Source organism: Lissotriton vulgaris, chromosome 3_1 (assembly GCF_964263255.1).
Source record: "Lissotriton vulgaris chromosome 3_1, aLisVul1.2, whole genome shotgun sequence".
Lineage (NCBI taxonomy): Eukaryota > Metazoa > Chordata > Amphibia > Caudata > Salamandridae > Lissotriton > Lissotriton vulgaris.
This window is the reverse complement of record NC_141689.1, coordinates 38,851,645-38,875,812: the sequence shown is the minus strand read 5'-3', so window position 1 is coordinate 38,875,812 and position 24,168 is coordinate 38,851,645. Positions and strand designations below refer to the sequence as shown.

At 42.6% G+C, this 24,168-nt stretch overlaps 1 protein-coding gene across 6 annotated transcripts in view; it reads left to right on the top strand.

The window, feature by feature from the left end:
* LOC147725885 (long-chain-fatty-acid--CoA ligase ACSBG2-like) overlaps nucleotides 1–24,168 on the top strand; it is a 405,988-nt gene that overhangs the window by 295,021 nt on the left and 86,799 nt on the right. For 3 of the 6 annotated variants that reach the window (XM_086960029.1, XM_086960027.1, XM_086960028.1), the window contains 2 exons: nucleotides 12,124–12,357; nucleotides 23,944–24,161. In XM_086960029.1, coding sequence (XP_086816155.1) covers nucleotides 12,124–12,357; nucleotides 23,944–24,161 — 452 coding nt within the window. Of the gene's footprint in view, nucleotides 1–12,105; nucleotides 12,358–23,943; nucleotides 24,162–24,168 lie in introns of all 6 variants that reach the window. The other 3 variants (XM_086960030.1, XM_086960025.1, XM_086960026.1) reach the window with 1 other exon arrangement.

The window sequence follows — 24,168 nt, the reverse complement described above, 5'->3', positions numbered from 1 at the left end:
CCTAAGTCTCCTGCGTAGGGTCCCCCAGGTCAGTGATGCCCCAACTGACTAAAAACTTTCCCTCCTTACTTTATATATACCTAGGTCAGGTGACTACTCTCTAAGGCGGCAAAAGCAAACCCCACCCTTATTCTAGAAGGTTCCAGGAGCTTCCCTACTCTAACTATGGGCAGGCAAGACAGGCTGGTATTGCAACAATGTTTAAGGGTTCCAGCTAGCTCCTGGCAACTAGGGTGCTACACAAAAAGACCACGCTGCAGTAGCAGGGGCCTATGGCAGCCATGTTTGAAGTAGAGAGCACCTGCACCTTAGCATTGGTTAGCAATGGGAAGGTGCTCCGAGACCTAAGGCCAAAAAAAAAAGAAGGTGGGAAAAATGAGGCAAGGGCGAAAAAAATTGGGAAAGACCAACCTAGGGCTGACAGGTCTAACACCACATGGTTAAATGAATTTGAAATTTGCATAAAGAAATTAGGAAATCCACATCTTACCACCATTCACTATCTATCCCAAAATTAGTACTGTGTTGAATCATTATGAGTTTGTAAAAAGGGTGCAGAGATTTGATTAATCTGTGGAGACTCATGGGGGCCGATTCCAATTTGGAAAAAAGCACTCCGAATAGCCGTACGGAGTCTTTTTCCCGTACGAATCGTACCCTGCAATGCCAGCCATACGTACAACGTAGTACGATTCTCACCCAATGCAGCTCTCCATACGAATCGTACCAGGAACCGTACTACTCGAATTCCTGTGCGAACCGCCGCCGGAACACGCAGCAAGCGACGTTTGTACGGTTCGAAGCAGGTTTTCCCGACCCAGCAAGTACGATTCGTTCCGCTGACCCTCCGTATGGCTCTTTTCCTACGGAAGCTGAAAACTGTCGGAAAAGCAGAGTACGCCTCGAAACAAGTACGGAACGGACCCCCCTGGTACGGTGCGTACACCCCATGATCGCAGGGGTACGGTGTGTACCCCTGCAATCATGGGGTGTATGCACCGTACCCCATGATCGCAGGGTGTACGGTGCGCACCCTATGATCGCAAGATGTATGGTGCGTACACCCTGCGATCATGGGGTACGGTGCGTACACCCCATGTTTGCAGGGGTACACACCGTACCCCTGAGATCATGGGGTGTATGCACCGTACGGTGTGTATGTAAATGTGTGACCCTCCATACGAATCGCACTTACCTGACGTGTACCGTACGAATCGCGTCTCCATTCCACGGTCCGGATCGTACTCGTCGGTCATACAGCATGTGTACGAATCGTACGGTCCACTGTGAGGGTACAAGTCGTACAAAATCTCCGGTGCAATTCGTATGGGTCGCGACAATTCAGACGGAAACTGTCCGTACGAATCGTACTACGCGATTCGGACGGACGCTTAAGATTCGTACGTAGAGGGCTCCGGATACGATTCGGACAGACGCTTTTTTCCCCGAATCGGAATCGACCCCTAAATGTCATTTTGGTTATTCATACAAAGAATGCCTTTGTGATCAATTCATGTTGGGCTATGTGATTGAAATCACTAGATAGTCTTTACTGCAGAAATATCATCAATTGTTACAGGAAGCTTTAACCATTGCTAAACCCCTTGAACATGGCCCCATGCCATGTATAACACTTCGGTCAATTGTGGCATATTATCCACAATTGGCATATTAGCTACAAGCACACAGTTATGATTCCAAATGAAACTATTAAAAGCAAGACTACAAGCCCCACATTGCAATATTCTGTTCACAGTAAAGCCAGGAATGGCTCATAATATCATTAGGCACATGCATCAAAATCCCAAATAGCGATTTCTTAATTGCGATAAATAAGGAATCACAAATAAAAAATTGCTTTCTGGAATGCATGAAACCAATAGCGAAAAAATAGCAAATCGCAAATAATCGCAATAACAATTGCGAGGACACAAATGCGAGGCGCAAAACCAGCAAATCCTAATTTGTGATCGCTAATTGCAAAAAGCGATAATCACAAAAAGCATGTCGCATTGGAAGGAGGCTGATGACATCACAACTAGGAAGTCATCTAGCCCATGCTTCATTCTGTGCCCAGAGGAGTTCAGAGGAGGAGGCAGAGTACTGGAGCAGAGCTGAAACTCTTCCTGATCTGTATCCAGCAAATATTTACCTACACAGGATGGAGAAAACAGCAGCAGGGAAGAGTGCCAAGCCCAGGAAGTGCAAGATGAAGTTCAGTGAGCGTGAACTAGAATATCTAATTGAGGAGGTCAGCAGGAGACATGACAAGCTCTTTGGCAAATTGTCTCTGAAAGTGACGGAGGCAGAAAAAAGGAAGATATGGCTGCGCATCAAAACCAAAGTGAATGCTGTGGGCGTAACACACCGCAGCATTGATGATCTGAAAAAAGGTGGTATGACCTGAGGATACGTGCCAAAGAGGGCTTAGCCGAAAGGCTGAAGGAAGCAGGTGCCACAGGAGGGGGTCCATCGACTGCTCCCAACAACACAGCCCTGGAGGACCTTGTGGAAGCGACAATCCAGCCTGAGGCAGTTGTTGGAGTCACACAGCTGGACACATCCGGGTGCAGCAAGAGATTAAAATTTACTATTACCACTCCAGCAACTGCAACAGTAGGGTAAACATTGGGTAGCGTAGGGGTAAAAATTACTATTCCCACTCCAGAGAGTGCAACAGTAGGGAAAGCGTTGGATAGTGTAGGGGTAAAAATTACTATTCCCACTCCAGAGGGTGCAACAGTAGGGAAAGCGTTGGATAGCGTAGGGGGTAAAAATTACTATTCCCACTCCAGACGGTGCAACAGTAGGGAAAGCGTTGGATAGCGTAGGGGTAAAAATTACTATTCCCACTCCAGAGGGTGCAACAGTAGGGAAAGCGTTGGGTGCATAGGGTTAAAAATTACTATTCCCACTCCAGAGGGTGCAACAGTAGGGAAAGCGTTGGATAGCGTAGGGGTATAAAAAATGCTTCCCACCCTATTCCCCTATAAACCCACAACCCGCTACAGAATTAAATTACACAAAAACTTAAATAACATAAAATTCATTACTTAAAATAAATTACAAAAAATATAGTTTTCACACATATACTAACATACAAAACACTTTAAAAATTTTGATATTATAAAAAATTTGCTAATTTTAATAACCTATATTATATACTTCGATATTTTGACTTTCTATATTTATAAAAATCGATATTCAATTACTTACCTTAAAAACTATATTTTTGATGACTATATTCTGTCCATTCAATATTTTGTCCATTCTATATTTTGAAGTCGATATTTGTGTAATTCGATATTTTTTACTCAATATTTTGTCTGTATACCGTATAATCATGCATATACACACAGGCAAATAACAGTGTACAGATCAAACTCCAGTCCACGTTTCCCCTAATACCACAGATGCATCATGGGAGTTGTATTCATGTCAGCCAGTGGGCATTCAAAATCAACAATGGCAAGCAAAACACACCAACATTCCATGGCAGCCAGTGTTTTCAGTCAGTGATTTATTGTGAGCAAAGTATGCCAAATGTAAAATAATTGTAGGATTCAATAAAATTAACATTGCACTGTTTAACATTACACATGTGGTGTGGCTGGGTTGAGGTACGGTGTCAGGATGTAGTCCCGCACAGCATATGCCCTGTCACCTACGGGTGGAAGGCAAAGGGTTAGCCACAATTATGCAATTACATTTGTTTGATTGATGTAGCAAATAGGTATATGTATGTACCAAATAGATGTCCTTCTCCAAATTCACCCCTGAGCAGGCGCCTGTGGATGCCACTGTGCCGGAGTATATGGAAATCATGGGTGCTTCCTAGAAATTGTGCCACGATGTCTGTGATGATATGCTTAGCGTTGCACACAACTTGCACATTAATGGAGTGATAGGATTTCCTATTCCTGAAGATGTATTCGTTGACAGGGACATATAGGGACATGCGTACAGTCTATGCATCCGATCACATGAGGGAATTGTGCTACCTGGTAGAAGTCAAGTTTTGTCTTATTTAACTCCTATGGGGTTGTGGGGAAGATGATGTGGGTGTGAATCCTTGTCATCATGGCATCAAGGAAGTTTTTGAAGAAGCGTGAGAGTGAGCTTGGTGATACCCCTCCGGCTACGGCAACTACCTCCTGGAAACTACTTGACGCTAGTAGGTGCAGGCGACATAGCACCTGTACGAGTGCAGGGATAGCATGTGTCGTACGAGTCTGGTGCTGCAATAGGGGTTCCAATTCAGCAATAGGGTGCATGATCATTGCACGGTTCACCCTGTACTTATCGTAGATCTCATCCTCAGTCTGGCCCAGCAATGTAATGTGCACTCGGACAATCCTCTCCTGTATCCTCGTTCTGCTGAGCTGCTGCATCGATCCTCATCCTCCCTGCCAGCACATAGAGGGCTGCCATTGTGAAAGGCTTCTGGGGTCTCCTGAGTCATTTTTAAAGATTAGTGGCACCTGTGAGAATTCTTTTTTTTTACTTTACCTCCTGATTGTGATTCCCCTTATTCTGCACTTGCTAAAAAGCGATTTTCCTGAAAATCACTTATTGCGATTTTCCATTCATTGCACTGCGAGTCTTTGATTGTGAATCGCTATTTGCGGTTGCTGTTGTATGTTTCGCTGAACAGCTTCTCACTATTTTTGCGGGAGATTTTTTTGTGATTTTATTGCATTTTCGGTATTTTGATTGCTGCGTTGCTGTTTTGCGGCCGCTAACAGTCTATTTTACCGATTGGCTAATTTTGAGAGGATATTTATACTGCATGTGCCAGAATATGTTGTGCAGCAAGTGGCAGGCTTGTAAAATGGGAAATAAAACGTAGTAACTGACTTTCTACCTTTTTTAATTTAAGCAGTCATGGAGGTTAGAAGGCAGGGACTGTCTTTCAATTGTGAGCATCTCACTGCTAAGGGGTTCAATTAACACCAGCGCTAGAGATGAAGAAACAATATGCTGCTACCTCTCTCCGCTGGCCAATGCTGGGCTAGACAGATGTTGGGTTGGTGCGATTTAGAGGCGCTTTTACAGCGCCACTGTGAACAGGTACAACACAGCTGCATGTGCTGCCCCGCGAGGACTACACACCGGAAAAAGTTCAAATCAAATAAAACCAAGTGCTATACTCTTTCATGAAAGCGCCTTGCAGACCAGCAGTTGCCTAACACATACTTTTACACTGTTTTGCACCCTCATGCTTCCTCCTTGGCTCTATCAACTGGAGAAGAAGCTTGGGAGGGAGTGGCCTGAAGGGTCAAGGGTCAACTGTTGGGCTGCCAAGGGGAGCTGCTGCAAATAAAGTGTCAGTGACCTAAAGAGCAAATCAATAATCAGGCACCGCAGAGGTAAACAAGAAGTAGACAAACGTTTCTATATTGAGGTATTTTATTAACCCTTTCTGGACATGTGCACGTGGAGCAAGCTGCATTAATATTTAATTGTGTAAAACTGCTTCCATTACAGAAACTGTTACGACATCGGAGAGGTCCAATGTCCTATGACCGGATTTCTGTCGCCAAACGAGGAAACATATCAGTGGCATAGCAAAACCCCCCTTGGCTCCTACAGTGCAAGGGGGGCCTAGCTCCAGGTGGTCCCCTCCAACACTGTGCGGGGGCGGGTGTGAGAGCTTCCGACACTTGCACTTTTCAGGGGGCCCCCTCAAGTTTTGTAATGCCACAGAATTATGTGATTCCAATGTTGCATTTGGAAGGGACACCAACAACACGCCTCTATCAGATACCAAATCGAAATTCCTTCAGAATCCCATTTTAGGAGTCAGAAAACGATTTCCGGAAATTAAAAAGTGGTCACAGCAAAGGTAGAGGTTTTGCAACTGTTAAAATGCTTTGTACATCTGACTCTATGATAATTAACTAAGGGCCATATGTATCATAGTCCCGTTTTGCGAATTTTAAGGAATCGCTATTTGGAATTCGCAAAACGGTATGTATGTACAAAATCGCTTTTTAATAGCGATTCCTTACCATTCCTAATTTGCGATTAGCAAATTTCTAATCGCAAATTACCCATTCATTTCTATAGGCCAGGAGGCCCATAGGAATGAAGGGGCAATTTGCGATTAGCAATTAGCTAATCGCAAATTACCTATTCATTTCTATAGGCCAGGAGGCCCATAGGAATGAAGGGCAATTTGCGATTAGCAATTAGCTAATCGCAAATTACCCATTCATTTCTATAGGCCAGGAGGCCCATAGGAATGAAGGGGCAATTTGCGATTAGCAATTAGCTAATCACAAATTAGGAATTTTTCAAGGATGCAGGGGTGTCTCAAGAACACCCTGCTGCACCCCTGAAAAAGACATTTGGGGGCATATGGTGCATGTATGTGCGTCATATGGCACCTTTGGTTTTTTTAGAAAACAGCATTATTAAATGGATTCGCAACTTACCACCAACTAGAAGTTGGTGGTAATTTGCGATTCCTTATTGGCATTTTTTGCATTTTTTTCTTTGATACATTGCATATAAGGAATCGCAAAAATTGCGATTCCTTAAGTGCAATCACAAAATAAGGAATAGCAAAATTTGCGATTCCTTATTTTCATGCAAAAATGTTTGATACATACCATTTAGGTATTTAGCATTCGCAAAGGCCGTAATTCGCAGAATTTCGGCCTTTGCGAATGCTAAATAGCTTGATACATATGGCCCAAAGAACGGTAAAGGAAAGTTGCTAAAGACAAGAAACATTTTCAACATGCCCTGGTATCACCAGACCAAAGATGAGATGGAGTTAGAGAATAAACAAAGGAAACATAAAAGATCATGGGATTTGGAATGCTCACACCGAGAAACATCTTGAAAATCGAAATGTGTAGAAAGACTAATTTAAAGGTAATTCACACAGATTTATTATGCTTTCTACAATCACCAAGTTAACACATAAGCGCTCAGGCAAAGCACCTCAGACCATCTCTCCTGAACTTATTCAAATTCAGAACACATTAGAATGTACTTCAAAATAGGTTCTAACAAAACATACCACCAAAATGAGCTGAAGTGCAAAATATAAACGATATATTAACAGCAAACAATATCAAGCATTGGCATAGCCAATAGTTCTCGCCTTTGGGACCTTATGTGTTTAGCCAGAATTTTTGGCTATGTTGTAGAGCATTGAGGCTGCTGTGCATTATGTTGAAAACTTATAATAAAAAGTGTTAAGCATTTTTGTTACCTTTATACAAACAAAGGCAACATTATATGCAACTGAAAAACCTGATTAAAAAAGATTTTAACATAGAAATTGTCTTCTACTTTTTTTGTGCTTGCACTGCTGGCAACTACTTCCTGCCTGTTCTCATGCTTGTTTGTTATAATTTTATAACTTTTTGTTATGGGGGAGCGGGACATAAATAACGGGGGAGTGGTTGTTTGAAAACAGTAATTTAATTAGAACACGAGCAGCGGACAGACATTAGGGGAGAATCAACAGAAGCCAGATTCCAAGGGCAGACTGACATGATGCTTAGGTGGTGCGCTGATGCAAAATGGTGGTGGTGAATGATGTTTGGTGCTCAGATGGTGACACTATAAGGTGTGGATTGGAGGTACGTTGTGGATTGTGGAGTTTTGGAGTTGAAATATGTTGTTTGGTGTGTAATTATGCGGTGTGTATTGGAAATGTGTGGAGTTGAATTGTGTGGCCTGGAACTGTGGTGTTCTGTGAAATTATGCTTAGTGAAATTGGTGTGGAGTGCATTTTGCATTTAGTGCAGTGTAATTGTGTAGCATATAATTATGTGGCACTGAGTGGTATTGTGTGGAGTGTGTTGCATTCAGTAGAGTGTAATTATGGGGAACTGAGTGGTATTTGGAGTGTATGTTGCAGTGAGTGCAGTGTAATTATGTAGCATATAATTATGTGGCACTGAGTGGTATTATATGCAGTGTATGTTGCATTCAGTAGAGTGTAATTATGTGGTGTGTAATTATGTGGCACCGAGTGGTATTTAGAGTGTATTTAGCATTGAGAACAGTGTAATTATGTAACATATAATTATGTGGCACTGAGTGGTATTGTGTGGAGTGTATGTTGCATTCAGTAGGGTGTAATTATGTGGCATGTAATATGTGGCACTGAGTGGTACTTGGAGTGTCTGATACATCGGGTGCAGTGTAATTATGTAGCATATAAGTATGTGGCACTGTGTGGTAATATGTGGAGTGTATTTATGTTGCATTGAGTAGAGTTTAAGTATGAGGTGTGTCATTATATAGCACTGAGTGGTATTATGTGGAGGGTATTTATGTTGCATTGAGAAGAGTGTAATTATGTGGCGTATAATTATGTGGCACTGAGTGGTAATATGGGGAATGTATGTTGTATTCAGTAGAGCGTAATTATGTGGCGTGTAATTATGTGGCACTGAGTGTTATTTGGAGTGTATGTTGCATTGAGTGCAGTGTAATTATGTAGCAAATAATTATGTTGCACTATGTGGTATTGTGTGGAGTGTATGTTGCATTCATTAGAGTGTAATTATGTGGTGTGTAATTATGTGGCTCTGAGTGGTACTTGGAGTGTATCTTACATTGAGTGCAGTGTTATTATGTAGCATATAAGTATGTGGCACTGTGTGGTATTATGTGTAATGTAATTATGTTGCATTGAGTAGAGTATAATTATGTGGCGTGTAATTATTTGGCACTGAGTGGTATTATGGGGAGTGTATGTTGTATTCAGTAGTGTGTAATTGTGTGGCGTGTAATTATGTGGCACTGAGTGGTATTATTTGGAGTGTATGTTGCATGGAGTGCAGTGTAATTATGTAACATATAAGTATGTGGCACTGAGTGGTATTGTGTGGAGTGTATGTTGCACTTAGTAGAGTGCAATTATGTGGTGTGTAATTATGTGGCTCCGAGTAGTACTTGGAGTGTATCTTACATTGAGTGCAGTGTATTTATGTAGCATATAAGTATGCTGCACTGTGTGGTATTATGTGGAATGTATTTATGTTGCATTGAGTAGAGTGTAAGTATGAGGAGTGTCATTATATAGCACTGAATGGTATTATGTGGAGTGTATTTATGTTGAATTGAGTAGAGTGTATTATGTGGCGTGTTGATATGTGGCACTGAGTGGTATTTGGAGTGTATGTTGCATTGAGTGCAGTGTAATTATGTAGCATATAATTATATGGCACTGAGTTGTACTGTGTGGAGTGCATTTATGTTGCATTGAGTAGAGTGTAAGTATGTGGCGTGCAATTATATGGCACTGAGTGGTATTATGTGGAGTGTATTTATGTGGCACTGAGTGGTATTTGGAGTGTATGTTGCGTTGAGCGCTATGTAATTATGTAGTATATAATTATGTGGCACTGAGTGGTATTGTGTGGAGTGTGTGTTGCATTCAGTAGAGTGTAATTATGTGGTGTGTAATTATGTAACACTGAGTGGTACTTGGAGTGTATGTTGCATTGAGTGCAGTGTAATTATGTGGTGTGTAACTATGTGGCACTGAATGGTATTTGAAGTGTATGTTGCATTGAGTGCAGTGTAATTATGTGGCGTGTAATTATGTGATACTAAGTGGTATTTGGAGTGTATAATGCCATGAGTGCAGTGTAATTATATATTTTTATTGCACTTACCTAATTCAGTCGGGTGCACACTCTGGGGATTAAACAACTGACATTTCCTTTTCACCGATGACTGTGGCATTAACGCACTTATGTTGTTTGTGCATGTGCAGCTGTGTCAGAAGTCCTGCAGTTCCCCCGGGACACAAGCAGGCGTCCACTTCTGTCATTACAGCTGATCACATCAAAAAGACAGAAGTGGATGCCTGCTTTTGCCCCGGGGGACTGACATAAAAAACAAACTTGGTGTGCCTCTTGCTGGCAGCAGGGGGAGGGAGGAGGGGGCCTGCACCTGCCTCCCTTACGGGAACGAGCGCTGACACAATATGTTTGCAAGTTAATTGCAAACATATGGTGGGAATAGCCACACGTGCACACGTTGCCATTGAAGGCAATGGAACGCCTGCACTGTTGTAGCTTTAAAAGGGGACTGATGGCTAAAGGTCTCCTCCTATGCAGGGCATGTGAGCTGCATAGGCGATGCATAAAAAACGATTTTAATCTATAGCCCCTGTAGGTAAAAAGGTGATTTAAGACCTGGCAAATTTAAAACCCAATGTTGCAGAGTATAATGTATTTTCCAATCTAGATACGAACAGCTAAAAGAAAAAAAAATTGAAAAGACTAAACACCCAGGGGCGGATTTACAAGCCCCTTGCGACACATTACGCATCTGTGATGCAGCAGCGGTGTAAACCGTACGTCACATTGTGACTTATTTAAAACGTGAAGCATCTAGAAAGATGTGTCACGTTGTAAAGCCCTCCACCACATTAAACCTGCATCAGGTTTAATGTATGCAGGGTGGGTGTTCCATCGGAAAAAGCCTCGTAAAAGTGACGCAGTGAAATCTACAAGATTTCACAGAGTCACTTTTCAGAGTCCGCTGCGATGAAACCTTGCTCCTGCTGGAAGCAAGCGTAAGGAGTGGTGCAGCACGTTAGGTATGGGTGAACATTGCTGGAGTTGCGTCGCACTTGCAACACGACTCCAGAAATGCGCCGCCATTACCCCATCAGATTCAGCATGCATCTGTCTATCCCAGCGCCACAGTGCACCTCATTGTAAATGCTGTAAGAAATGACAGGAGTGTGACCCATAAACCACGTCAGGATTGGGGTAGAAGGATAGGTTAAACAGAAAGTATCCCAACAGGTATTGTTTTTAGAGACAATTATGCAAGTATGCCGAAAGCATTACCGCAATAGAAATAAGGAGACTTGATACAAATTTAGATATTATGGTTGTTATTCATCATATATTTTAACAAAGAATAGTAGGGAGGGAAAATACAGTTTCAGCAGCACTGTATAGAATGAATCAAAAACAACCCAAAATTGCACTTGGTGCTTTAATATGTGCAAGTGGCATAGGTGATGACGCAAGTGACAAGGTGGACAGCGGGAGCGGCTCAAGGTGAACAATAGTGTAGATTATATACAGTGAGTGAAAGCATATGACTCGAGGATGATGTAAATTGCACGAGTGACTAGTTTTAAATTCACAATGAGTCTTAAGAGAGTTGAGCCATGTTTTGGGCTGTGTAGTCGACGGCGTTTCTATCCTCTTCAATTGGGATCGTCTTCAGGACGGGGCTGTTCAATTTAGCGGGTGCTGTATGTATCTGTAGTTTGCACATAGAAATGTTGCTGGGTATACAGGTTGAGGCGGAGCTCTTCTGAAAGTACTTGTATGGGGAGCGACTATCAAAGAGCCAAAGGTGACGGAAACACCGTGGCAGGACTTCTGTTCGATGTCTCAAGGCGTCCGGAGTGGGATCGTAGGACCTGAATCGACTGTTTATCGAAATAGGCTATTGTTTTTTCATTAAGTTTGTTGGCTTTGGGGCGTAATAGCTTGTATAGCTGCGAGACTTGGTGCCAGAGTTTGTTAATACTGGCCCAACTAACAGCAAATACATATCCCCACTCATCCAAACCTATCTATAAAAACACAAAAATTGCACTTCTAAAAGTAGACAAGAAGTTGGAGTTTAGCATCAAGGTGTCTAAGTTAGAGTCACTGTGGGCGAATAGCAACTTTAAATACAAAGGGAAAAGCCTTACCTTCGATACATGGATAGAGAAAGGTATTTGCTACCCGCACCAACTCGAGAATGGGAAATACCCCATCACCTTCTCTGACCTCAAATCAAGACACCACCTAAAAGACATCAAACAACTATAGATTCCTGAAAATAAGAGCAGCCTTATCAAAGAAGAAATTAACTATCGCTCAAGGGTTCTCTTTTTTTATAGTTCACAGCCCCTATAAATGAGAAGGTACTACTCTCAAAATGTAACACGCTTTTGCCTGAAGAAAAAAAACTGAGATAAGGTGATGTATTCTCTCATTGGTTCACCTGGCTGCTTGTATGAGCTTTCCTGACATCTGGGTTGGTTACATCTTTGTCAATGTTTGGATTTCATGTGAAACCTATTTTCCAATAATTGCTTCTTCTTCTAACCAGTCTGCGGTTCCATTACAGTAGTGGCTCTGTCCGCCCTGGGAACTCCATGGCTGATTATCGAGTACTGAAAACGATACAAGCTGGCGTGGGCCTTGATCGGAGTGTTCAGCGTTACACATCAGCCGCTCCCATCACAAAGGAGACCCTGGAATATTTTCTGGGAATGAATCTTCCTATCACAGATATTTTCGGCATGAGTGAGTGTTCGGGATCCCATACAATACATGTGGCAAATGACTACCACCTGACAAGGTTAGTACCAACCTGTGATCACTTCTTCCGCTTCACTTGACTTTTCAAAGTTGGTGAGAACATTTCTGTCAATATCTTATGTTCTGTTCTCAAGATAAACCTCCTATAACTGTGATCGAGCAGGCTCCTATCAGTAAACTCTGCGGCTTCTATCACAGCCTTGGTGATCTGTTTGTCAACCCAATAATGCACAAGAGCTGCATGGCTTGTGATTCACGCCTAACGCTGGCTGCATACATTTTACTTCATGTTATTGTAACAACTAATACAAGACCTTGCATTGTCATGGAATAGAGCATCAGAGATCACACAAAAGAGGCTGGGGCATTGGTACTTAGCCATGATGAAGCAAACATTACTAATTTGTAATCCTAGCTTTGCATCTCAGCTATCTCTGATGAGGTCTCCAGCACTAAATGATGCATCTCCAACTCCATGTGGGATTCCAGAACACACTTATTGCATTTTGAAAAAACATGTATGATGTGGACACTGACATTTCAAATGTAGAACATCAAGCTCCGAATGATTTAAGTAGAATGGTATTTTCAGAATTCTTGCCACCTTCAAAGACAAGGCTTTTACAGCACAGTATCCTAACACTGCCCTAAATGTCATACATAGAAGAAAACTAGGGAATAAAATCAGGCTAAGGAGCAAGATAGGCTGAATCAAGAGAGTAAATTCAACTCTGTCACTTTAAGGAGCCAGCCGTTCACATGTCCCAGCATGCCCTGTGCTGGCAGGTACCACAGAAGATCAATTCATTTGAAAAGACTCTAATGTACATAGTTTGTGAAATCCATAGTTACTGTAATAGGAGGAGTGTTAAGGCGGGAGGGCAGCTTATGACTTCAACAAAGACACACATGAGCCATGAGTACCACACAAGTAACATTTCCTTCCACATTGTAGGACCTTCACTGATAGTCATAAGCGCTGAATGGACGAACATGTGAGAAAGATAGAATGCCTCTCACCTCTGCCCTTGAGTTGTGCTCCTAGGGACAGCAATGCTGGGAGTCAGACAACACTGTCAGAGAATTCTCACCTGCAGGTGACTTTGGGGCACTGTCTCTGAACCCCGATATACAGACAAGTATCAATATTTTACAACACACATTAGTTATTAAGAATTATTCATCGCTAAACCATGTAAAAAAGACCATAATTATCATTGACCAAGGAGTGTATTAGAGTGAGTGCTAAATATACTTAAACATAATTAGGCTGTCCGGTTTTAGGTTTAAACCTATAATAACTGATAAAACCCCACTGGAAGGGAAATAGCCCTCACCGGTGTAAATATATAAACACTGAAAAAAAGCTTGCACAACTTCAAACTAAATGCCATTCAAAGAAAGGGAAAGGAGAGTGAAAGAGTCATTTTTATTTCTTCCTGAAGGGGCCAATAATATGTAACTTTGTTATAAAAGGTAGCAGTAAGGAAGACTGCGCTAACATTATACTGCTTGAATTTTGTTGTTTAGGGATGTCACTAAAATATTGTTTCTTCTTCCTTTTTTCAGTTTTGTTGTCTTTGGTCTAAAGATACAGGGGTTAGAAGCATGTTTTAAGTGTTGTTTATTTATTTTATAAACTGTAGAAAATCAGGAAATATCAAAATCATATTTGATTTTTTGGCTACATTTGAGTCTTTCCCTAATAGGAAAAACGTAGGTTTCATAAGAATTTTTCCCTATTTGTACCATCATATTTACCCACAGAGAATGGGTAAAAATCCTTGATAGATCAGCCACCTTTTCTAGTGAGTCAGTATTGATAGTAGGCGAATTGCCAAACACCCCAGGCTTTAAACATTCAATGCAAGGTATAGTGACAGGTATATGTGAAAAGAGTGCAGTCCCCAAGCATCTGGGATACTGGTGAAAACATGACACCAGATGTTTGGAAAACATGGAATGCAGTGTCACTTGGAATGATGCTGCAAAAAGTTTTTACCAAGTTCAACAAAGATTGGAGTGATATTGTTTGTACTTGCAGTGATTCAGCTACGTATAGGAAAGAATTATGTGATGTCTGGTCAAAATCGATACCGGAGCTGAAGTGCTTCCCTGTAAGAGATCCTTGCCACTTTGTTAGACGGTATGCTGAAAGCATCTTTACAATCTTCAGAGTTAATGAAGAATGCTATTGACTTTTTAGTCAATTCTGGTGTACTGTTTTGTTATGCATGGAAACTAAAACGCAAATATTTCTCATGTTGTGCTTTGTGTGGGACCAAAGTAAGAGGCATCCCAACTGTGTCACTTAGCTGAGTGGTTCTCAGTCCTAGAGGCCATGAATGCTAAAGTATCCATGTGGCAACCATTTACAGAACTCTCACTGTGGTACTCTGCACAAGTTATGGATCCCTTCTGTAAAGGAAAATCTTCTCCAGAGTTTCAAAAGTGCTGCTTTATTTGTGACTGAGGCCATATCCGCCCAGTTCAACGTATATGTTGCAGAACCTGTCACAGAGAGTCGCAATCTTCAGATGCACCAATAGTGGAATGGGAAGCTATGTCAGTGGCCAGAGTTAGCAAATTGTGTACTGGCTCTTTTGGTGTTTCCCGTCTCAAGTACCAATGTTGAGAGGGCCTTTTCACAGATAAAAGTTTACATGGGAAGGGAAGAGCGAGCATGCTTGACCAAAGACTCACTGAAGAAGTATTGTATGGTGTACTACGATAAGTTTGATTTGTCAAAATGTATTTGGACCTCATATACACTGTGCAGAAAGCAAGCAATAATAAAAGCTAAAAGTTCCATAAACACTGGAAAAACACTGTTTCTATTGTATGTAATGGCACGAAAATGTGTAACCACTGATAACCACTGTTTTTGTAAGGTATTGAAATCACTTGAAAACACTGAAGAAACACACCAGAATTTACCAAAGATAAAAACTGAAAACAGGAAAGCCTAAACATAATAATGATCACAAATCCCTACCACCATACCTAATGTAATACTGGCTGATTACAGGTATTCTTTACAGGCCGAGGCTTGGCCACTAAGATTGGGGAGTGTAAGCTTCAGATTTCCCAACAATCCCACTGGCATATTTTGTTAAAATATGTTATGAGAAGCAGGACACACGGGACTTAAGAGGCAGTGAAAAGAGAGAGGAGTGTGGATTGCTAGGGGTGCTTACAACACATTGTGGACGTTATTTACAATATTTTGCCATAGAGAAGAGCCACAAGCCTTCCTGCTGCACTGCCCTATGTCAAAAGAATGCCCAGCATCTGCAAGATATGGCACATTCCTGTTCTTTCTGTCAGTACTGGTGCACAAACTTCAGTCGAGCACAAGAGCAGGCACCTTTGCACCTGTGTTGTTGGCATGATTGTTTTTGTGCAGGAAGGGACACCTCCCTGCACAAACACAATCAAAGGAGCTATATTCCTCTTTCTAAGTTTGCCACAGAATGCAGCACACATGGAAAGAGGAAAAACCGAGTAGAGATGTAAACATTTCTCCTTGTTATACCTGCTGCTGGAAGGCACTAGTTTTGACGCTGCCCCAGATTCACGCTATGGTTTAAATCTGGGGCAAGGTAAAAAACCATGGGTGTTGCGTGGGAATATCCACAGCAACACCCATGGAATGCCCCTTCTACGAAGATTAAGGCATTGCCTTACTCCATATTTACAAGACCATGGAAAGCAACGCAGTGTGACATTGCGTGGCCTTGTAAATTTGGTCCAGCACACTGCGTTTTCTGGAGCGTCACACAAAGTGATGCTCCAGCTGCTTATAAGTGCAGCAGGAGCATAGTAAATATGCCCCAATCATTTTCTGACTAACTTTGTTTTAAGGCAGAGACGAGAAAGAGAGAGAGTTTGTTCACTATACCCGACTGAAAGCACCTGTACCCAACTATTTTCCATAGGGTAAATATTTTAGGGGGGTGTAACACTCCAAACATCCCCTTGAAGCTATGCCCCTGATTCTCAATCTAAAGTTATATGCTGACTCATGATGTAGACCCCCATCCCCGCATACAATTATGCCATTACACCTGAAGTCAGAGAACCACCTATCAGCATCCCTAGACAACCGGTCCCTGACTCTTGTACTGGTTACACAGGACAGGTAAACAATGCCTACTTCTGGCTTCAGGGAGCACACAGAGGCGCTGCGTGCTGTTTTTTACCTGGTTCCCTATCAGAAGAGAGCAGACTTCTAGCTACCATGTAATGCTGAAATACTGTAGAGCTTGAAAAACATCCCCTCTCTGGCCGGCTGGATTTGCTAAACAGCAGAAAAAATTGCTGAAAAGTTTATTTGAGTAAGTCTGCATTTTTAGCAACTCACTTTAACAATAAATGATCGATAATTTGAGTGTAGAGTGAAAAAAGCCATTTTCAAAAATGTATGCACATGGCTCATATATATTAATTTTTCAGGAAATATTACTGAGGGTTTCAGATCACTTCTTGATGTCATTCTTCAGTGAATCATTAGGTCAAGCACCAAATTGTGCCCAGATGCAGGTTCACGTTTTCTTCAGTTTGGAAATATATCTCTGGTGTGAATGTTAACAGTTCTTCTGCACATACTGGGGCAGATTTACAATAACTGGTGCATCCTTGCATATCAGCAGGGATGCGCCAGTTATTGTGCGCCACAGCTCAGCTACCCTGGATGCGCCGCATTTACAATGCGGCGCACCATGGGACAAAATGGCACAGATGCGCCACGCATCTGTGCCGTAAAAGCAGCGCATTGCTGGAGTTGCGACGCAGCTCCAGCAAGGCTCGGGGTGCCCTATCTCCACAATGTTGCATCAATCCTTACGCCTGCTTCAAGCAGGCGCATGGTTTTGGTACAGCATGGACCCAAAAGTGACTGAGTGAAATCTTGTAGATTTCACTCAGCCACTTTTGGGAGTAGTGCCTGCGCCGGAATGCCCCCCCCCCGTGCGATGGAAGGCCTCCTTCTGGCGCAGGGCTTTGCAACGTGACGCATCTGGGAGATGTGTCACGTTGTAAATACCCCGCACCATGGTGTCTCTTTTGCGCCTCCGATGCGTCGCAACGGCGGTGTAAAAGAGGCGCAAGGGGCTTGTAAATCTGCCCTAAGTTTTATTTCCAGGACCAGTACACATTCACAGATGAGCAGTCAAACAAATCCCCCTCCAGTCTGCTGAGTTCAAACCCTTTCTTTTCATTGCTTACTGATCTGCATCACACTCATGGCTGCTCCACCAATCAGGTTTATAAAAGTCAGTCTAGAAAGAAATTCAACATGGGAATGGAATTAAGCGATTTGTGCTTTTTAATAGATGCCAACCTCTGGAACACAGGCCTCACTAGTTTCATTAAGTTATGTATTCTACCTTTTAGAATATGGACCAACCCAGAGGCTGAATTAACCAGGGAAATTGCAAAAGACTGTCTGCTAAGGGACAATGCACTCCAAATCCCCTGGTTGAAATATGTTAATGTTACTCTGACAACTATTCACCAGTCTCATTTGTTTCTTGATCACGCGCTGATAACAAACAATTGTAAAATGACAGTGAAGAAACTGTTATTAAAAAGCTTTGCAGCTGCCAGACTAAAAGCGGGGATACTTAAGAGATCAGTAACAGCGCATAGCCTAGTAGACAACGGGGTGGGCATGGAACCCTATCTGTTTTTAATGTATAATCAACAGGACAGATTTTTAATATGTCGTTTTAGGCTCAATCTTTTACCTAATATTTTAGCCTATCCTTCGGGGTTTACTGTACCGATTGAGCAGAAGGGTGCCTGCGGCTGCGACAATAGGTCTCCGCAGGACACCCTTCATTTTGTACTTTTATGTCCATTTTATTAATTGCCTAGGCGTCGATTTCTGGTCCACATACTTAAAAGCCAGAAAATACGACATGCGAAAGCAGCCCTGTTGTTTCTACAAAAAGCAAATGATATGTATACCCTGTGCGCCATTTCAAGTTTTCTAAAAATAGCTGTTAGATTAAGAAACACAAGAAATTAACCTTAGCACGAACTTTGTCGTTGAATCATGATCCATGTACAATGTGCCCAGTCAATGTTTTAATCTTTTTCAAATAGGCGTAATGTTCAGAAATGTAATTTAATTTAATAACATTTTATGCACTGTTTACCATGTATTTTTATGATGATTTTTAATTATCGAAATAAAAAACGAACTGAACTGAACTGAACTATTTTACCTTTAATCAATTCCATTTCCTCTACTCAGCTTTTGGACACAAAGGGGCAGATTTACAAGCCCCTTGCGCCACTTTCGTGTCACTTTTCCCATGTTAAAAGTGGCACAAAAGTGGTGAAAGGGTCTTGTAAATCTGCCCCAAAGTCTTCAGAGCAAATGGCTTTGTTCATTGGCCAACTGATTTTTGTGACGTGGTCTATTTAGGAAAATGAGGAAAGAGTAAAATAAATTCCAGCTCATTGAAAATGCTGCTGGGACTTAGGAAGTCTGTGTCGAATCACATTAAACAAATATACCCTGTTTAAAACAACATGCCCGGCACTTTCTTGCCTGCAAGGGGATGGACCACTTATCATAGACTGCCCAATTTAAGCTCTTCTACAACCTTCTTTTTCCTGTTCTAAAAAATCCCCTGTGCAGTAGAATGGAAGAAGCTCAGGGTTCGAGGAATTACTTTGCGGAACACTGTAACTTGCAGCTGAAAGCTGAGAAAAACTACCTGAAAATAGTTAGAAACCTATTTTTTACGTATTTCTTTAAGCACAGAAGGGTTCAAGGATCCCTCATTAGAAAAGACACATTACTATTACATGATTCATGGAAGATACCCCCCATTAGACCCGTCAGGCTTAGTATTGTATTCCCCCAAACAATTTGCCTTCACCTTAACATTTTGTTGAATTCGTTTTTGTAGGTTTGAGGACTGGGTGCACTTTACCTATGTTATCCAGTGCTCACTTCTAAATCATAGAAAATTTGGTTTACATCTGTTTGGCATACTTAATTTACTAATAAGTCCCTAGTAAATTGATGTACTATATACCCAGGGCTGGTAAATTAAACACTACTGGAGAGCCAGCAGCGCTTATTGAGCCACCAATTGAGTGGTCCTTTTAAACATGTGCCAAATCTCGCATTGCTGCCTGAATGCAGTTTTAAACTGCCAATTCGACTTGGTAAAAGAAACCCCTTTCCAAGCCTTAAAATCACTTTTATTTCATATAAATCACACTAAGGTAGGTCCTAGGTAGCCCATAGGGCAGGGTGTGTTGTAATTAAGAGGTTGGACATGTACATTTATGTTTAACATGTCCTAGTGGTGAAAAATTCGTTTTTCACTACGGCAAAGCCCACCTCTCCCATGGTATAACATTGGATTGCCTTATTACATTTAATAAATGTTAACTCGTTATTAGTAGCAGGTAGGGAAAGGAATGTTAGTGTCTAGGAAATTGTAATTTAAAACCCACTTCAATAGTAGAATCAGATTTTTAGTTACAACTTTGCAAATGCCACTTTTTAAAATCTGGATCTTCTTGCCCTAGCTATTTAGTGCCTGCACCCTGTTCCTGGGTCAATTGACTGGGTGTAGTTGGCAGTTGGCTTTGTTTAATCCTCCCAGAAAGCCACAAAAAAGCGCAATTAGGTGTGCATGGAGGGCCATCCCCGGCAGGAATGGGGGGCACAGCCACACTTGCAAATAAATAGGCTGTGCCCCGCCTTCACACAAAGGACTTCACACAACTGCACTGTTCAGGCAGCCAGGCTGTAGCCAGGGCCGGGAAGACAGGAAACATCAATAACTTCAAAGGGAATTGTTTTGAAGATTCTCGTACTTCAAAGAAGGTACCAGGTATAAAAATAGGTCTCTCAGACCCACTCTTCAGTTTACTTTATGAAGCTGTGGAAGGACTCTCAGAGGACTGCCTGCTGCTGTAGCCTAGTATGTGCTTAAGAATACTGCTTTGCTGCACCTAGATGGACTGCTCTGCTGTCTGAAGTCTGCTTTAATCATCAGAAGCCTTCCCTGCTGCTTGAGCCTTGACTCCTAGGACTAGTTGGCTGGCCTCCTGAACAGAGCTTCAGGGACAGAAAAGGCTTCAACTGCCTTTAATATACACCTGGGCCTAGCCTGAGTGAGTCATGGCACTCCAATTGCTGCCTCTTCAACCCTGGACCCTTGGAAGTGTTGCTAAATGTGCCCAGATAGTCAAAACATAACATCGGGTACTTTTGTAGCTAAAAACTGCTCTTAGAACTGAGATGAGACTGAGAACCAACCTGCTTGTTTATCCACCCATGGGGCATCACTGGTCAGCCCGGTTGTCTCTCGAAACCCCCCACGCCCCCCGCCACCCTTCAGCCGGCCCCTTTCCTCCTACCAGCAGCGGCCGCGGCTGCGGGAAGCAGGCATCTGAGAGTCAAGTGAAGAGAAGCAGGTGGGTGCTCAAGCATCTAAGAGTCAAGTGAGAAGAAAGAGGTGGTAAAAAAGCATCTAAGAGTCAAGTGAGGAAAATGAGGTGGGAAACAAGCATTTAAGAGATAAGTGAGGAGGAGGTGTTGGGTGCTCTAGTATAAGAGAGCCAACTGAGGAGTAGAAGGTGGGCGCACAAGCATCTAAGACTCAAGTAGGGAGAAGGAGGTGGATGCTCAAGCCTCTACAAGTCAAGTGAGCAGAAGGAAGTGGAAAACAAGCATTTACAAGTCAATTGAGGAGAAGGAGGTGGGCGCTCATGCATCTAAGAGTCAAATGGGGAGAAAAGGATAAGTGCTCAAGCATCTACCAGTCAAGTCAAAAGGAGGTGGGAAAAAAGCATCTAAGACTCAAGTGAGGAGAAAAGTGGGGGTCAAGCATCTACGAGTCAAGTGAGGGGAAGCAGATGGGTGTTCAAGCACCTTAGAGTGAAGTGAGGAGAAGCGGGTTGATGCTCAAGCCCCTAAAAGTCAGGTGAGGAGAAGGAGGGGGTGCACAAGAATCTAAGAATGAAGTGAGGAGAAGGAGGTGGGAACAAGCATCCAAGAGTCAAGTGAGGAGAAACAAGTGGGAAAAGCTTCTAAGAGTCAAGTGAGTAGAAGGAGTTGGGAACAAGCATCTAAGAGTCAAATGAGGAGAAGGAGTTTAGAACAATCATCTAAGAGTAAAGTGAGGAGTAGGAGTCGGGTGATCAAGCACAACAGAGTCAAGTGGGGAGAGGTAGGTGGGTGCTTAAGCATCTAAGAGTCAAGTGAGAAGAAGGAGGTGGGAAACGAACATCTAAGAGTCAAGTGGGGAGAATGAGGCAGGTACACAAGCAGGCAAGAGTCAAGTGAGGAGAAAGAGGAGAGGTGCTCAAGCATCTAAGAGTCAAGTGAGGAAAAGGAGGCGCTTGCTCAAGCAGGCAAGAGTCAAGTGAGGAGAAAGAGGAGAGGTGCTCAAGCATCTAAGAGTCAAGTGAGGAGAAGGTGGCGCTTGCTCAAGCATGCAAGAGTCTAGTGAGGAGAAGGAGGTGTGTGTCCAAGCATCTAAGAGTCAAGTGAGGAGTAGGAGGCGCTTGCTGGAGCATGCAAGAGTCAAGTGAGGAGAAGCAGGAGAGGTCCTTAAACATCTTATGGTCAAGTGAGGAGAAGGAGGTGGGAAACAAACATCCAAGAGTGAAGTGAGGGGAACGAGGCCGGTGCACAAGCAGGCAAGAGTCAAGTGAGGAGAAAGAGGAGAGGTGCTCAAGCATCTTGGAGTCAAGTGAGGAGAAGGAGTTGGGTGCTTAAGCATCTAAGAGTTTATTGAAGAGAAGGAGGTGGTGCTCAAGCATCTAATACTCAGATGAGGAGAAAGAGACGGGTGCTCAAGCATCTAAAACTCAGATGAGGAGAAAGAGAAGGGTGCTGAAGCATCTAAAACTCAGATGAGGAGAAAGAGACGGGTGCTCAAGCATCTTAGAGTCAGATAAGGAGAAGGAGGCGGGTGATCAAGCATCTACGAGCCAAGTTAGGAGAAGGAGGTGGGTGCTCAAGATTGCAAAAGTCAAGTTAGGAGAAGGAGGTGTGTGTCCAGGCATCTAAGAGTCAAGTGAGAAGAAGGAGGTAGGTTTTCAAGTATGAAAGAGTCAAGTGAGGGGAAGGAGGAAAGGTTCTTAAGCATCTAATAGTCAAATGAGGAGAAACAAGTGGGTGGTAAAGCATCTAGGAGTCAAGGAGGAGACGGAGGCGGGAGCTCAAGCATGCAAGAGTCCATTGAGGTGAAGGAGCTGGATGTTCAAGTCAGATGAGGATAAGGAGGCGGGTGTTCAATCATCTAAGAGTCAAGTGAGGAGAAGGTGGTGGTGCTCAAGCATCTAAGAGTCAAGTGAGAAGAAGGAGGCAGGTGGTCAAGCATAAAATAGTCAAGTGTTGAGTAAGAGGTGGGTGCTCAAGCATTTAAGAGTCCAGTAAGGGGGAAGTAGGTAGAAACAAGCATCTAAGAGTCAAGTGAGAAGGTGGCAGGAGCTCAAGCACCTAAGAGTCAAGTGAGGAGAGGGAGGCGGGTGCTCAAGCATTTAAGAGACAAGCGAAGAGGAGGAGATAGCTGATCAGGTATCTACAAGTCCAGTGAGGAGAAGGAAGTGGTAAACAAGTGTGATGCAGAATAGGCAAGTACAAAGCGAGCGCTAGTGAAAAAGATAACATTACTCTGTAATAAAAGATAACCAACTTAGTTGACAAGACCAGATTACCAAATGGGAAAATTACGCCGGCGTAAACTGCATAATTTTGGGAATCAAGCCAATACACCACATCTCTTATCTATGCCGCTGTTCACAGCTAAATGTTTAAGCGGAAGCATGGGATCAACACAAACAACTTGAATGCAAGCAGCTGTTGTTGACAGTAGTTGTGTTTTACATTATATTTTTTGTGCAAAATGAGTCCTCACACCAGAAATTGAAACACAGATGCATTTCAGCAAGAAATATAGTGGTATTTGCACAATTTCAAATAATTATCCTGAAATTGCGATCAAATACACAAAAGCAAATTACACAAAATTCTCACACCTGTAGAAATTAATTAAAGTTAACTACAGATAGCTCTACGTATGTAACAAGGCAAGTTCTCTCCCAGCCTAACAATACCACATCGCCTGTACAAATGACCGAACTACGGACCATATTATCAAGAAAGGGCGATACATTATCGCCGCTTTTATCAGCACGAAACTGCCGATAAAGAGGCGATAATGGGCTTGACAATATGCCCTTGTGAATTCCCATAGAAGCCCAGGTTAACACCAGAACCTGGGCTTCTACGGGATTTCATAAGGGCATATTCCTGACGATAAAAGCGGTGATAATGTATCGCCCTTTCTTGATAATATGGCCCTACTAGACCTATACCCACAAGGCCAATCCATGTAACATGGAAGGGAACTTTTCGGACTATGTAATCACCAATATTGGTGGATAACAGTATAATGAATGCATGTTTATATTTAGCCTGTAACATGTACATAACATGGTTGGTAACTTCCCTGACTATGCAACCACGAATGTTGGTGGAAAATTGTTATCTCCGATACCCTAAGGTCATGTTCTCACTAAATAAAACTCTCAAAATAGATAACTAAATCTATCCCAATCATATCTCTGTATTATGTGCCCACAGCTGCGGTAAGACTGTCCCAGGATGCCAGACACGGATCCATATGCCAGATGAAAATGGCAATGGGGAAGTATGCATCAGGGGAAGACACATCTTCATGGGCTACTTGAACATGGTTGAAGAAACAAAGAAGGCTTTGGATGAGGAAGGATGGCTGCACACTGGTGACATTGGCAAGCTGGACCAGGATGGCTTTCTCTACATCACTGGCAGAATCAAAGGTGATTG